The following is a 17,209-nucleotide window of genomic DNA, read 5'->3' on the forward strand; positions in this document are numbered from 1 at the left end:
GTCTTGCGGTTCCAGACTGTAGCGCCTTTAACCGCACGGCCACTTCGGCCGGCAATGTTCCCATTTATAAAGACGAATAAAATGGGAAGTACATTTCTCAACAGATCTATGCATGGAACATTAATGTGACGACCTGTCAGAAGCGTGAATAAAAATCTTTTGCAGCGCGAGACGTGCAGGAAGAGAGTGAGTGAGATTCTGGAAAGTACCGACAGAGATGTGGAGGCATCCCGACAACAGTGCCGTGGGAAGCTGCGCTAGGTTTCTCTGTCGAGGACCCGCGGCGCGTACAGCACGATCCAGGTGGTCCCACAGACGACTGGGTTTAAATCCGAGGAGTACACATCTCCGCAGCCGTCGTCGATCCCTGTCATCTACTGCCCGTGGTGCACCACAGTGGCCTTGGCGCCGGTTTCGTTTAGCACCGTTTTACCATCCACGGAGTACTTTAAACACGACGGCACCCGAACAGCTACACTCCTGGAAATTGAAATAAGAACACCGTGAATTCATTGTCCCAGGAAGGGGAAACTTTATTGACACATTCCTGGGGTCAGATACATCACATGATCACACTGACAGAACCACAGGCACATAGACACAGGCAACAGAGCATGCACAATGTCGGCACTAGTACAGTGTATATCCACCTTTCGCAGCAATGCAGGCTGCTATTCTCCCATGGAGACGATCGTAGAGATGCTGGATGTAGTCCTGTGGAACGGCTTGCCATGCCATTTCCACCTGGCGCCTCAGTTGGACCAGCGTTCGTGCTGGACGTGCAGACCGCGTGAGACGACGCTTCATCCAGTCGCAAACATGCTCAATGGGGGACAGATCCGGAGATCTTGCTGGCCAGGGTAGTTGACTTACACCTTCTAGAGCACGTTGGGTGGCACGGGATACACGCGGACGTGCATTGTCCTGTTGGAACAGCAAGTTCCCTTGCCGGTCTAGGAATGGTAGAACGATGGGTTCGATGACGGTTTGGATGTACCGTGCACTATTCAGTGTCCCCTCGACGATCACCAGTGGTGTACGGCCAGTGTAGGAGATCGCTCCCCACACCATGATGCCGGGTGTTGGCCCTGTGTGCCTCGGTCGTATGCAGTCCTGATTGTGGCGCTCACCTGCACGGCGCCAAACACGCATACGACCATCATTGGCACCAAGGCAGAAGCGACTCTCATCGCTGAAGACGACACGTCTCCATTCGTCCCTCCATTCACGCCTGTCGCGACACCACTGGAGGCGGGCTGCACGATGTTGGGGCGTGAGCGGAAGACGGCCTAACGGTGTGCGGGACCGTAGCCCAGCTTCATGGAGACGGTTGCGAATGGTCCTCGCCGATACCCCAGGAGCAACAGTGTCCCTAATTTGCTGGGAAGTGGCGGTGCGGTCCCCTACGGCACTGCGTAGGATCCTACGGTCTTGGCGTGCATCCGTGCGTCGCTGCTGTCCGGTCCCAGGTCGACGGGCACGTGCACCTTCCGCCGACCACTGGCGACAACATCGATGTACTGTGGAGACCTCACGCCCCACGTGTTGAGCAATTCGGCGGTACGTCCACCCGGCCTCCCGCATGCCCACTATACGCTCTCGCTCAAAGTCCGTCAACTGCACATACGGTTCACGTCCACGCTGTCACGACATGCTACCAGTGTTAAAGACTGCGATGGAGCTCCGTATGCCACGGCAAACTGGCTGACACTGACGGCGGCGGTGCACAAATGCTGCGCAGCTAGCGCCATTCGACGGCCAACACCGCGGTTCCTGGTGTGTCCGCTGTGCCGTGCGTGTAATCGTTGCTTGTACAGCCCTCTCGCAGTGTCCGGAGCAAGTATGGTGGGTCTGACACACCGGTGTCAATGTGTTCTTTTTTCCATTTCCAGGAGTGTATTTCGGATATGCTTCGACTCTTGGCCCGAACGCCAATGATCGTGCCCTACTGCACGTCAGATAAATCGCCAGTGACTGCACTGTTTTTCGTGTGCTCCTCTAAACACTGTGTATAACCTCCACTGCCCGTGCTGCCACGCGCCGTCGCTGAGTGGATATTGCACCTTTACGTCGAACGTAGACGGTGATCACATTAATGTGGCTGGACCGAGTAAGAGTTACTTTAAGAGCAGAAATAATTCTTAATTTTTAAAATATTGTAAGGTATAACTGGTGTTTGCCAACGGTCTTGCCGCAGTGGTAATATCAGTTGCCGTCAGATCGCCAAAATGATGCGCTGTCGGTCTTGGGTAGCACTTGGATGGGTGACGGTCGCGGTCTGCGGAAAGCTGCTACTTGCGCGAGAAGAAGCGCCTCCAGTCACGAGAACTGACAACGGCCAGCGCTGGGCTGATGACGTGCCCCTGTACAGGGCTGTGTTTGAACACGACTCCAACTGTTCGAACACTTTACGTCACAGTTCCGAAAATCTCGGGTTCTGTTCGATCTTTTGATCGGTCTGTCAGCTAGAGACTTTTGTTGGTACTATCCCGACGACGTGTGTTAGCGCTCTTGATGCGCTATTGATTTTAGTAATAAAAATAAATGTGGAATACGGTCTGAAATATCTTCTAGAATGCAGGTCATACATATCAACGGCAACTAATATATAAATAAAAGATCGCAATAACGACTCTGTCGAATTCTCCAATTTTACTTCGTCCCGCGATATAGTGACGTCTGATTGTATTACTTCCAAGACGGGTCTTAAGGCTGTAACTCATTCACGCGATAAAAATTCGTCACTTTATTACGATCTGTTTCGTTTGTTCAGCATTTAATTCTTAATTATTTGTTTTGATTGTTTCATCTGAATGGTGTATTGTTTTCAAACTGATCAAAAAATGGTTTAAATGGCTCTGAGCACTATGGGACTTCTTCTAAGGTCATCAGTCCCCTAGAACTTAGAACTACTTAAACCTAACTAATCTAAGGACATCACAAACATCTACGCCCGAGGCAGGATTCGAACCTGTGACCGTAGCGGTCGCGCGGTTCCAGACTGTAGCGCTTAGAACCGCTCGACAACCTCGGCCGGCAAACTGATTAAAATCTGATAAAGTTTTTATCTGTTATTCTACTATATGGACAGGGATTGAATTGCTCATTTGCTACATACTTTGAAAATCATTACCATATCTCGTAAGCAAATAAAAAAAATTACACTGGATTCAGTCAGGTGTTATCTTTTGGTGGAAAACGTATTCGTCTTCGTTATTTTACCTAAAAAAAACCCTGCATATATGTTTATATATCCATACATATCGGTGGTGTATAAGAACTCGTCAATTTGTACAAACGCAGTAGTAGTTTGTGCTGTGGTAGGATTTAACGCTACTTCCTCAAATATTTCACGAAGTTGTCAAATTTTAAGCAGAGCCCATAACTTATTGTTGTTGCTCGTTCGTAGTTTCTTGCGTATGCCTTGCACTCGCGCCGTGCGAGTCAATACGTCGTTGTTCGAACGAGCTCAATACTGTATCGAACGCCGCGGCGTACCCGGAAATTTCGAGTTGTTCGAACGTGAGTATCGTTAGGCCAGCCCTGCCCCTTCATATCCGCAACCAGTGGCGCCTATATATGAGGATGACACGGCGGTCGGTCGGTCGGTACCATCCGGTCTTTCGAGGCCTGTTCTGACGGAGTTTAGTTTTAGTTGTAGTTGTTCTCGGATGATAGTATTTATCACATTCCCCTGTAGTCACAGTTGGGTAGTTTAATGGGGCGCGCGCTGTGTGCCGGCAGATGAACGCGACGCTTGCTACGGCGGCGGCGGCGGCGGCGGCGCAGGGTGTGTGCGGGCGGCGTCCGCTGGGGCCTGGCCGGCAGCTGGCCATCACACTCACGTACGTGCTGGGCGTCGCGGGCAACGTCGCCGCGCTGCTGATCCTGCGCGGGCAGGCGCGCCACCGCCGCCACGCGCTCATGCTGCGCTGCCTCGCCGCCAACGACCTGGTCGCGCTGACCGGCATGCTGCTGCAGCTCTACCTCAAGCTGTACCTGCCGTGCGAGTACTTCTCCGAGTACTGGTCCTGCGTCGTGCGCGTCCTCTGGCGCCTCTTCGGGCTCGGCTCCGGCTGCGTCGCCATCGTCATGGCTGTGGAGCGCTGGCTCGCGCTCACGCACCCCTTCTTCTACCAAATGGTAAGTACCTGCACGCGTTTCGCGCTTCGCTTCTGTGGTGTCACCGCCAGACACCACACTTGCTAGGTGGTAGCTTTAAATCGGCCGCTGTCCATTAGTACATGTCGGACCCGCGTGTCGCCACTGTCAGTGATCGCAGACCGAGCGCCACCACACGGCAGGTCTATATGAGACGTACTAGCACTCGCCCCAGTTGTACGGACGACTTTGCTAGCGACTACACTGACGAAGCCTTTCTCTCATTAGCCGAGAGATAGTTAGAATAGCCTTCAGCTAAGTCCATGGCTACGACCTAGCAAGGCGCCATTAACCATTTCTAGAGAGAGTCTCACTTGTATCATCAAGAATGCTGTATACAAATGATGGATTAAAGTTAAGTATTCCAGCAGTTACCTACTTTTCTTTATAGCATTCATTACGTATCCTGTTCCAGACCTCACGCCAGTCTGCGTTAGATTGTAGCGTGCATTTCGGCCTCCTCTAACTACAAGGTGTTGGCACATCTGCCAACACATCAGCTTCCGACAGTGGTGACGGCAGGAAAATCGTCAAAATGATTCAAATGGCTCTAAGCACTATGGGACTTAACATCTCAGATCATCAGTCCCCTAGACTTACAACTACTTAAACCCAACTAACCTGAGGACATCACACACATCCGTGCCCGAGGCAGGATTCGAACCTGCGTCGTAGCAGCCGCGTAGTTCCGGACTGAAGCACCTATAACTGCTCGACCACGGAAAATCGTCGCCAAAACTTTTGCCGCCTCCATTATTGTGTGCTGTGCTTTCGAGGTTGCCGAACAAATCCTGGAAACACTCGCATCTATAAAATGACTGAGATTCGGCGTGCGAAGCGATTTAAAGATTAACGGCAATGTAAACCGAGTCGTAAGAAAGGCAGATGCCAGGCAGAAATTCATTGGGAGAATCTTCTGCAAACGCTAGACTGAAATTCATTGGGAGAATCTTCTGCAAATGTAGTCCGCCCACAAATGCAGTAGCTTACAAAACTCCTCTCCGAGCAGTAGTTCAGTATTTCTCTTCCATCTGGGATTCGTACCAGAAAGAATTGGTGGGGAAAGTTCGTAGAGATGTTCATCCAATTCCAGTGGCAGACGATAGAAGAGAAAGTCGAGTGGTGCTTTCGTCGCGGGGTAGCGCGTTGAAGTACACCGTTTCGTTTGTGATCTTCTCATAAGATGTGACTTATTGTGAAATTCCTCTGTGCTCTTTAGTCTGAATACCTAAATTTGGCGCGTGTTTGTGTATTTATCAGACATAATTCCTCATTATAGTAACTGGCTGGAGCATATGTATGCTGTATTTAGTGTGTCGGTTGGTTGGTTGATTAGGGTAGGGGACCAAACAGCGGGGGGTCGTCGGTCCCACCGGATTAGGGAAGGGGAAATTGGCCGTACCCTTTCGAAAGAACCATCCCAGCATTTGCCTGAAGCGATTTAGGGAAATGACGCAAAACCTACTGTAAATCAGGATGGCCGGACGCGGGTTTGAACCGTCGTCCTTCCGAATGCGAATCCAGTGTGCTAATCACTGCGCCACCTCTCTCGGTACTGACCTCAGTACTGGTAGGAACCGCGATTGCTCTGTTCAGATGTAAGCTAAGTTGGTGACCCTCTGCTCACAGCCACGGGTGGTGCTGACTTTGGTCACGCATCTCGAGGCTGTTGCCAATTGGCATCACTGTGTGGGGCCGGACGTGGAGATGAGACGGAAGTCCAGCACGTACCGCGTGTTCACTGATCGGCCACCTGGGTGGTTGACTCTTCACCTGTTGTCGAGTGTGAGGTCGTCCCAAGGTGCTGCATTTCAGGGGGCCCACCAGAGTGCCTCCCCGGTTCGTCTGCTGAACAGGTTTCAGGTACTGACTGTGTCTGATAAACACACTGAGCCAGATACAGTCACTTGCGTGTTTCAGGGGAAGCCTCTCGGCCTGCAAGGTCTGGGCAGTCACAGAAGGTGGGATTACTGGTACTTGGGAGCTGCAACGTTAGCCATGTAATGGGACGCCTTACGATTATGGCTGCCAATGAGGGGAAGTAATCCATGATGATGATGATGATGTTGTTTGGTTTGTGGGGCGCTCAACAGCGCGGTTATCAGCGCCCGTACAATTTCCCAACCTTCGCTCAGTCCAATTTTCGCCACTTTCCTGGATGATGATGAAATGATGAGGACAACACAAACACCCAGTCATCTCGAGGCAGGTGAAAATCCCTGACCCCGCCGGGAATCGAACCCGGGACCCCGTGCTCGGGAAGCGAGAACGCTACCGCGAGACCACGAGCGGCGGACGGGAAGTAATCCAATGTGCACTCTGTGTGCGTACTGGGAGGAGTCATTCCAGATGTGGAAAAGGTCGTTCCGGATACTATGAGGCGCAAAAGGTGCAGCCAGCTGCAGATGGTGGCTAATATCGGTATGAACGATGTGTGTCACTTGATTGGAAGAGATTCTCTCCGAAAAAAAAAAAAATGGCTCTGAGCACTATGGGACTTAACAGCTATGGTCATCAGTCCCCCTAGAACTTAGAACTACTTAAACCTAACTAACCTAAGGACAGCACACAACACCCAGCCGTCACGAGGCAGAGAAAATCCCTGACCCCGCCGGGAATCGAACCCGGGAACCCGGGCGTGGGAAGCGAGAACGCTACCGCACGACCACGAGATGCGGGCATTCTCTCCGATTTCGGGCAGCTAGCTCAATATGCAAAGACTGTCAGTCTTCCTTGCGACGTGGCGGCGGAGCTTACCGTGTGTAGTGTAGTCGGTAGGACTGACTGCGGACTTTTGATATAGAGTCGAGTGGCGGGTCTCCATTGGAGGCTCAAACGATTCTGCGAACGTGCAGCATGCAGATTCCTCGACTTCCGTTGTATGGTCGTGGGTTTTCGGGTTCCGTTAAATCGGTCAGGGCCCGCATCTCGTGGTCGTGCGGTAGCGTTCTCGCTTCCCATGCCCGGGTTCCCGGGTTCGATTCCCGGCAGGGTCAGGGATTTTCTCTGCCTCGTGATGGCTGGGTGTTGTGTGCTGTCCTTAGGTTAGTTAGATTTAAGTGGCTCTAAGTTCTAGGGGACTGATGACCATAGATGTTAAGTCCCATAGTGCTCAGAGCCATTTGTTCGACGACGTCACCCGGCAGCAAACCCGTAAGTTATTTGAACAAGTCCTCGTAACAGTCGGTATTGTGTGACTCTTCGCCTTCTCCCGGCGTACCTCATTTTCAAATAGTTCACAGGTGAACTGCCGGACACTGACCTCGGGCAATTCACCCGTGAACTATTTCCACAATCGTTATTGTAAATTGTCGTAGCTGTTTTGGAAGACAACCAGAGCACCAGCGCTAATAGACAACCAAAATAAATTAATAATTGGTTCCTTTTACCGACCCCCATACTCAGATGATTTGCCTAGCAGTCAAAGAAAAGTGAGTCTCATTTCAAATAGATATCCTACTCACACACTCATAGTTGGTGGTGACATATTGGCAAAATATATGTTTAAAGTTGATGGTAGGCGCAAGACGTTGTCCGAAATCGTTCTGAATGCATTCTCAGAAAATTATCTTGAAAAATTAGTGCAGGAGCCTACCCGAAGTGTAAATAGTTGGCAAAACATATTTGACCCATTAGCAACAAATAATCCTTGGCAAATAGGGAGCATCGTGACGGGTATAGCCATTAATGACCACAAGGTCGTCCTACATCTACATGAATACTCTGTAAATCACATTAGGTGCCTGGCAGAGGATTCATCGAACCACCTTCACAATTCTCTAAGATTCCAATCTCGTATAGCATTCGGAAAGAACGCACCTATATCTTTCCGCACGAGCTCTGTTTTCCCTTATTTTACCGTGGCGATCGTTTCTCCCTGTGTAGGTCGGCGTCAACAAAATATTTTTGCATTCAAAGGAGAAAGTTGGTGATTGGAATTTCGTGAGAAGATTCCGTCGCAACGAAAAACGCCTTTCTTTTAATGATGTCCAGCACAAATCCTGTATCATTTCTGTGACACTCTCTCCCATATTTCGCGATAATACAAAACGTGCTGCCCTTCTTTGAACTTTTTCGATGTACTCCGTCAGTCCTATCTGGTAAGGATCCCACATGCGCAGCAGTATTCTAAAAGAGGACGGACAAGCGTAGTGTAGGCAGTCTCCTTGGAAGATCTGTTACATTTTCCACGTGTCCTGCCAATAAAACGCAGTCTTTGGTTAGCCTTTCCCACAACATTTTCTATGTGTTCCTTCCAATTTAAGTTGTTCGTAATTGTAATACCTAGGTATTTTGTTGAATTTACGGCTTTTAGATTTGGCTGATTTATCGTGTAACCGAAGTTTAACGAATTCCTTTTAACACTCATGTGGATGGCCTCACACTTTTCGTTATTTAGGGTGAACTGCCAATTTTCGCACCATTCAGATATCTTTTGTAAATCGTTTTTCAATTTGTTTTGATCTCCTGATGACGTTATTTGTAATTCTTGAGTTTCTCCCGGCGTATTTGATAATCAAAATATCCACGGGTATGCTGCCGGTCTATAGTGTCCAACGGGCACAATATTTCGGCGATCAAACATGTCGCCATCATCAGGTGAACTGACGGACTGAGCTCCTGTGAACGTGCCGGCACGGAGATCCGTACGCTATGGCTGCTCAGAGGGAACTGGGTTCGGTCGCGGCGGCGGCCGATTTAAATACCCTCCGCCCGCGGCGCGCTCCCTCCGCCGTCCGCGCCCAGCGCCACGGTCGCGCGGTGGAACAGATTGCGACGGCGTCTGAGATGACGTCGGTGTGATGGCTCTGTCCGCCGTGGTCGTCACAACTATACGTCTGCTCGATTTACTCTTGATTAACCCGATCGCTGGTTCCCAAGCCTTGCTAAGATTATAGCCACAGTCCCGGTTTATGAGGTCGTCATTGGTGCGAATTTCGATGGCCTCTCTAACAACGCTGTCCCAGTATCTCGACGTCTGTACCAGAATCCTCGTGCGGTCATACTCCATGGCGTGATTTTCCGACAAACAATGTTCAGCGACCGCCGACTTGCTCGGATACATCAGTCGAGAGTGCCTCTGGTGTTCACGGCATCGATCCTCGACGGTACGCATCGTCTGACCAATATACGACTTGCCACATTGACACGGAATCTGGTACACGCCGGCCTGCCTCAAACCGAGGTCATCTTTGGCGCTCCCCACCAGTGCGCGAGTTTTATTTGGAGGACAAAACACAGTTCCGACCCGGTGTTTCTTCAGAATGCGGGCGATTTTCCCCGAGAGTGCGCCTGTGTATGGAATAAATGCAGTGCCTACCTCCTCCCTCGTGACTTCATCCATCTCAACAGGTTGTGCTGCAGTGGTTGGGCAGAGAGCACGTTGAATCTGCCACTCTGAGTACCCATTTTTTCGAAATACAGTTCTCAGATGTTCCAATTCCTGGGGTAGACTCTCTGCGTCAGAGATAGTGCGCGCCCTATGTACTAGAGTTTTAAGTACCCCATTCCTCTGTGAAGGGTGGTGGCAGCTGTCTGCATGCAAATACAGATCAGTGTGCGTAGCCTTCCGATACACCCCATGACCTAGGGTGCCGTCAGCCCTTCTCTTGACCAAGACGTCGAGGAAAGGTAATTTACCCTCCGTTTCAGTCTCCATAGTGAATTTGATGTTGGGGTGTATGGAGTTTAGATGTGTAAGGAAGTCAAGGAGTTTATCCATACCATGTGGCCAGATGACGAACGTGTCGTCCACGTAACGGAAAAAGCAAGTAGGTTTCCATACGGATGACGACAGGGCTTCCTCCTCGAAGTTCTCCATGTACAAATTCGCTACCACCGGTGAGAGTGGGCTACCCATGGCGACTCCCTCCGTTTGTTCGTAGTATTCTCCATTAAAAAGAAAATACGTGGAAGTCAAGACATGCCTAAAAAGTTCAGTGGTCTTCTCATCAAACTTCTGACTAATCAATTCTAGTGACTCTCGCAGGGGTACCCTCGTAAACAAGGAAACGACATCAAAACTCACCATGATATCTGACTCATCCAACCTGAAGCTATCAAGGCGTTTAACAAAATCCACGGAATTACGGATGTGATGAGGGCATTTACCCACATAAGGACTTAATATTCCCGTCAGGTATTTGGCCAACAAATATGTAGGTGCCCTGATGTTGCTGACAATGGGGCGTAATGGTACCCCCTCTTTGTGAACCTTCGGGAGTCCATATAGTCTAGGCGGTACCGGACCTTGGGGTAACAATTTCTTAGCGTCACCCTCCGGTAAATCTGCGTCTTTGAGAAGCGCCCTCGTCTTGTTCTCCACCTTCTTTGTAGGGTCAACGCTGATCTTCCGGTAGGAATCGTCATTTAGCAGGCTCTGCATCTTATCAGTGTAGTCCTTATGGGAGACAACAACTGTAGCATTGCCTTTGTCAGCTGGTTAGACAACAATTTCAGAGCGCTCCCTCAGATCACGAATGGCCGCCCTCTCTTTACTGCTGATATTTGACTTCATCGGCTTGGATTTCGTCAACGCACGACAAGTTTCACGACGTATTTCCTCGGCTGATTCTGGCGGAAGTCGAGCTGCAACCTGTTCAACAGCACTAACAATTTCTGCGACCGGAGTGAACTTGGGGGTGGGAGCGAAGTTGAGACCTCTCTGCAAAACCGAGACCGCGTCATCACTCAAAACCATGCCACTCAAATTGATGACAGTCTTGCACGGAACCTGCAGGGATGGTTTGTCAAGGAGACGTGAGAACTTAGCTGTTTGACGTCCTGTAGCCTTCTTATGGGCGGAATCAGCTGACACCCAGGTGACACCATCAATCCAATCCCAGGAACAAGAAGTGAACTTACTAGCCAGTTGCAAATGTAGTTTGAGTAATTCCTGTGAGATAAACTCAAGGCTCCGGCGTGTGAATTGCACTCTCTCACGTACCAATGCGAGGCTGGCTCGTTTCTTGATTCTTTTAGCTGCTGCAGAATCGATGTGATGCATAACCTTAGCAAAATTTGGAACAACATTCTCGGAACGACATCTCTTTAGAAAGGCAAGAGTACTTAGCAAACGACATCTACGGTGGCGCAACTTTTCAAATTTCTTCATGCTGCGATACATCTCCTCCCCGTAAAGGTGTATGATGTGATTCTTGAGTTTCTCCCGGCGTATTTGATAATCAAAATATCCACGGGTATGCTGCCGGTCTATAGTGTCCAACGGGCACAATATTTCGGCGATCAAACATGTCGCCATCATCAGGTGAACTGACGGACTGAGCTCCTGTGAACGTGCCGGCACGGAGATTCGTACGCTATGGCTGCTCAGAGGGAACTGGGTTCGGTCGCGGCGGCGGCCGATTTAAATACCCTCCGCCCGCGGCGCGCTCCCTCCGCCGTCCGCGCCCAGCGCCACGGTCGCGCGGTGGAACAGATTGCGACGGCGTCTGAGATGACGTCGGTGTGATGGCTCTGTCCGCCGTGGTCGTCACAACTATACGTCTGCTCGATTTACTCTTGATTAACCCGATCGCTGGTTCCCAAGCCTTGCTAAGATTATAGCCACAGTCCCGGTTTATGAGGTCGTCATTGGTGCGAATTTCGATGGCCTCTCTAACAACGCTGTCCCAGTATCTCGACGTCTGTACCAGAATCCTCGTGCGGTCATACTCCATTACCTTTACTCGACGTCTTGGTCAAGAGAAGGGCTGACGGCACCCTAGGTCATGGGGTGTATCGGAAGGCTACGCACACTGATCTGTATTTGCATGCAGACAGCTGCCACCACCCTTCACAGAGGAATGGGGTACTTAAAACTCTAGTACATAGGGCGCGCACTATCTCTGACGCAGAGAGTCTACCCCAGGAATTGGAACATCTGAGAACTGTATTTCGAAAAAATGGGTACTCAGAGTGGCAGATTCAACGTGCTCTCCGCCCAACCACTGCAGCACAACCTGTTGAGATGGATGAAGTCACGAGGGAGGAGGTAGGCACTGCATTTATTCCATACACAGGCGCACTCTCGGGGAAAATCGCCCGCATTCTGAAGAAACACCGGGTCGGAACTGTGTTTTGTCCTCCAAATAAAACTCGCGCACTGGTGGGGAGCGCCAAAGATGACCTCGGTTTGAGGAAGGCCGGCGTGTACCAGATTCCGTGTCAATGTGGCAAGTCGTATATTGGTCAGACGATGCGTACCGTCGAGGATCGATGCCGTGAACACCAGAGGCACACTCGACTGATGTATCCGAGCAAGTCGGCGGTCGCTGAACATTGTTTGTCGGAAAATCACGCCATGGAGTATGACCGCACGAGGATTCTGGTACAGACGTCGAGATACTGGGACAGCGTTGTTAGAGAGGCCATCGAAATTTGCACCAATGACGACCTCATAAACCGGGACTGTGGCTATAATCTTAGCAAGGCTTGGGAACCAGCGATCGGGTTAATCAAGAGTAAATCGAGCAGACGTATAGTTGTGACGACCACGGCGGACAGAGCCATCACACCAACGTCATCTCAGACGCCGTCGCAATCTGTTCCACCGCGCGACCGTGGCGCTGGGCGCGGACGGCGGAGGGAGCGCGCCGCGGGCGGAGGGTATTTAAAACGGCCGCCGCCGCGACCGAACCCAGTTCCCTCTGAGCAGCCATAGCGTACGGATCTCCGTGCCGGCACGTTCACAGGAGCTCAGTCCGTCAGTTCACCTGATGATGGCGACATGTTTGATCGCCGAAATATTGTGCCCGTTGGACACTATAGACCGGCAGCATACCCGTGGATATTTTGATTACGTTATTTGTAGATAAACGACAGCGTCATCTGCAAACAACCTAAGACGGCTGCTCAGATTGTCTCCCAAATCGTTTATATAGATAAGGAACAGCAAAGGGCCTATAACACTACCTTGGGGAACGCCTGAAATCACTTCTGTTATACTCGATGACTTTTCGTCAATTACTACGAAGTGTGACCTCTGTGACAGGAAATCACAAATCCAGTGACATAACTGAGACGATATTCCATAAGCACGCAATTTCACTACAAGCCGCTTTTGTGGTACAGTGTCAAAAGCCTTCCAGAAATCCAGAAACACCGAATCAATCTGAAATCCCTTGTCAATACCACTCAACACTCCATGTCAATAAAGAGCTAGTTGTGTTTCACAGGAACGATGTTTTCTAAACCCATGTTGACTATGTGTCAATAGACAGTTTTCTTAGGGGTAATTCATAGTGTTTGAACACAATATATGTTGCAAAATCCTGCTGCATATCGACGTTAACGATATGGGCCTGTAATTTAGTGGCTTACTCCTACTACCTTTCATCAATATTGGATTGACCTGTGCAACTTCCCAGTCTTTGGGTACGGATCTTTCGTCCAGCGAACGGTTGTATATGATTGTTATGTATGAAGCTAATGCATCAGCATACTCCGAAAGGAACCTAATTGGTATACAGTCTGGACCAGAAGACTTGCCTTTATTAAGTGATTTAACTTGCTTCATTACTCCGAGGATATTTATTTCTACGTTACTCATGTTGGCAGCTGTTCTCGATTCGAATTCTGAAATATTTACTTCGCCTTCTTTTGTGAAGGCATTTCGGAAGGCTGTGTTTAGTAACTCTGCTTTGGCAGCACTGTCTTCGATAGTATCTCCATTGCTATCGCGCAGAGAAGGTATTGATTGTTTCTTGCTCCTAACATACATCACATACAACCAGAATCTCTTTGGATATTCTGCCAGGTTTCGAGACAAAGTTTCCTAGCAAGACTGAACACCGTAACATCCAAATCGACCAAAAATAAACGCACAATATATCTATTTAAAAAATCAGATTAAAATTCGCTTGACGCCTTCCTAAGAGACAATCTGCACTCTTAATTATACAAATGTACACCAGATGAGGTTAAAATTCAGCTAATAGTATCGACTGCAATTTAGAGATATATATATACCAAATCAATTCATAAGAGATGATACTGATCCCGAAGGCAAACGAAACAGGTCAGAATTGATGCTGAAGCAACGGAAGAAACATGCAAATTTAAAAAAAACGCAAAATGCCTAGAGACTGGTGAAGTTTTAGAGAAGCTCGGAAATTAGTGCAATCATCAATGCGAAATGCTTTTAATAGCTGCCATAACGGAACTCTTGTCTCTAAATCTAGCAGAAAACTCAAAGAGATTCGGGTTATACGTAAACTACAACAGTGTCAAAACGTAATCAGTAACGTAACCGCTCGATAGAAATGGTAATGTTACTGATAACAGTGCCGTATCACTGAACTCGGTTTTCCGAAATTCCTTCACCAAAGGAGACGAAGTAAATATTCCATAATTTGAAACAAGAACAATTGTCAACGTGATCCCCGGTGTAGCGAAGCAGTTTAAATCACTTAATAAAGGCAAGGCCTCTAGTCCAGATCGTACAGCAGTCAGGTTGCTTTCAGAGAGTACAATAGCTCCATACTTAGCATACAATCTCTTCGTGCGTCGAAATATCCGTACCTGAAGACTGGAAAGTTTCGCAGGTCACACCAGTACCCAAAAACGAAAATGGGAGCAATGCATTGAATTACTAACCCATATAACTAACGTCTATTTGCAGTAGGATTTTGAAACGTACACTGTGTTCGAACATTACGAATTTCCAACAGGGATTCAGAAAATATCATTCTTGTGAAACACAACTAGCTCTCTGTTCTCACGAAGTAATGAGTCCTGTCGACAGAGGATGTCAAACTGACTCCATATTGTTAATATTATTAGAAGGTTTTGACACCGTTCCTTACATACGACTTCTAATGAAACTGTGTGCTTACGAATTTCGTCTCAGTTGCGCGACAGGAGTCGTGATTCTCAGAAAGGACACACAGTCTTAGTAGTTTACGGAAAGTCGTCGAGTAAAACAGATTTAAGAGACAATCTGAGCAGCCCTCTTAGATTGATTGGTGATGATGCTGTCATTTATCGTCTTGTAAAGCCATTGTAATATCAAAACGAATTGCTAAATGATTTACCCAAGCTATTTGCATCCTTCCCCTTCCGGAGTACTGCTGCTCGGTATGGGATCTGCATCAGATAGGATTGACGGAGAATACAAAAAAAGTTCACAGGACAGATCGTGTTGTACTATGCGAATTAGGGGAGAAAGTGCCAGGAATATGATACGCGAACTGGTATGGCATTCGTTAAAACAAAGGCGTTTTTCGTTGCGGTAGGAGCTTCTCATGAAATTTCAGTCATAAACTCTCTCCTCCCAGAGCGCAAATGTTTTGCTGGCGCCGACCTACATAGGAAGAAATGATCATGAAAATGAAGTAAGAGGAATCAGAGCTCACACGGAAAGATTGAAGTGTTCGTTTTTCCCTCCCGGTTTTCGCGAATGGAACGGTAGAGAAATTGCTTCAAGGTGGTCCGATGAACCTTCTGTCAGTAGTCGTGTAGATTTAGATGTAGATGTAGAGAAGCTGTGCATTACGATGTGTATTACTGTTAAAACTGCGAGCGCGTACGTTTCTGGAAGTGTCAGCCAACATATTGACTCCTCTTTCCTACAAGTATACGTCCGCCTCACTGCCATGTGGAGGTCCTGCACTCGGTTCCCAGAACTGCCAGTGATGTTTCCTGTTTCCGTGGTAGGAGGACTGTTACGGGGTCCATTAAGCTTCGTGAGTGCACTCAGTGAGGTTCTCAAGGTCAACAGACCGAACAACGACTCCTCTCACGCAGTGGAACAGGAACGGTGGGTGGTTAGACACTGGACTCACATTGGGGAGGACGACGGTTCAATCCCGCGTCCGGCCATCCTGATTTAGGTTTTCCGTGATTTCCCTAAATCGCTCCAGGCAAATGCCGGGATGGTTCCTCTGAAAGGGCACGGCCGACTTCCTTCCCCATCCTTCCCTAATCCGATGAGACCGATGACCACGCTGTCTGGTCTCCTTCCCCAAACAACCAACCAACCAACCAGGAACGGTGGGGATGGGAAATGGTAGGCAAAGTACTCTCCACCATAAACTGTGATTTTTCATGCGTAGTATACGTGTTTGTAACTTGAAGGCCAGGGATGACGATGGCTCAATGTGAATCGTAAGGCTGTACGTCATGTCAAGAGCAATGGAAAGTCTGCTATACGAGGTGGACACACCACCAATGTGAATACGCAGTACCTGCTGAAGCGTCCCTTTCGCCTGCTCCTTGGAGCGTCTGTGACGTGACACCAGTTCGTACTCGCCGCCACAGTCAGTTTCAAGAAGGATTGTGTGCTATTTGCAGGTATGGAGCACGTGAAGAAATTGGTGGTATGAATAGTAAATTCCTGAAGTTGCACACATTATTCCACTGTCGGTTGCAAGAGTTTTTGATGGAACTGAACGAAGAGTGTAGATAATTTATATATTACTGAAAAGTTGTTGCCGGCCGTGGTGACCGAGCGGTTCTAGGTGCTTCAGTCCGGAAGCACGCGGCTGCTGCGGTCGCGGGTTCGAATCCTGCCTCTGGCATGGATGTGTGTGATGTCCTTAGGTTAGTTAGGTTTAAGTAATTCTAAGTATATAGGAGACTGTTGACCTCAGATGTTAAGTCCCATAGTAGTTGGTCAAGTAAAGGGACATGCCTAGAATTATTTTTCGATTTAAAACCCGCTGTTGATGATTTATGAAGGAATTAGGACTGTATGAACCAAAATTAGAGCACCAAGAATTGATTTTAGACCTCGCATGTTATGTGGATTTGACTGCGTACTGCCAACAGTAAGACACTGCAAGGTGAGAACTCGATAGGGATGTATTCAAAAAAAAAAAAAAAAAATCGCATTCTAGAAGAGAGAAGTTCTTCCAAAAATAGTCCAGTTACCTAAGCACACTGGCGTTAAGGAAAACACGAGATCTGAAGAATGCATTGTGGCCTTACAAAGAATTATAAGGATAGTTTTCTAATCTTTTGAGGACACTGGCAACCTTACATCTGTTTTCGAGACGGTTTGGCGTTTCAGTTTGCCACTGCATATGTGCGCATGTAACTGATTGCTCTG

At 48.6% G+C, this 17,209-nt stretch overlaps 1 protein-coding gene across 1 annotated transcript in view; it reads left to right on the top strand.

Moving 5' to 3' along the window:
- The first annotated feature begins 3,924 nt into the window (after nt 1-3,924).
- LOC126183387 (prostaglandin D2 receptor) overlaps nt 3,925-17,209 on the top strand; it is a 422,625-nt gene continuing 409,340 nt past the window's right edge. Inside the window, exon 1 of the mRNA XM_049925332.1 lies at nt 3,925-4,143. Coding sequence (XP_049781289.1) covers nt 3,925-4,143 — 219 coding nt within the window. The remainder of the gene's footprint in view (nt 4,144-17,209) is intronic.

This window comes from Schistocerca cancellata, chromosome 4 (assembly GCF_023864275.1).
Source record: "Schistocerca cancellata isolate TAMUIC-IGC-003103 chromosome 4, iqSchCanc2.1, whole genome shotgun sequence".
Classification (NCBI taxonomy): Eukaryota; Metazoa; Arthropoda; class Insecta; order Orthoptera; family Acrididae; genus Schistocerca; species Schistocerca cancellata.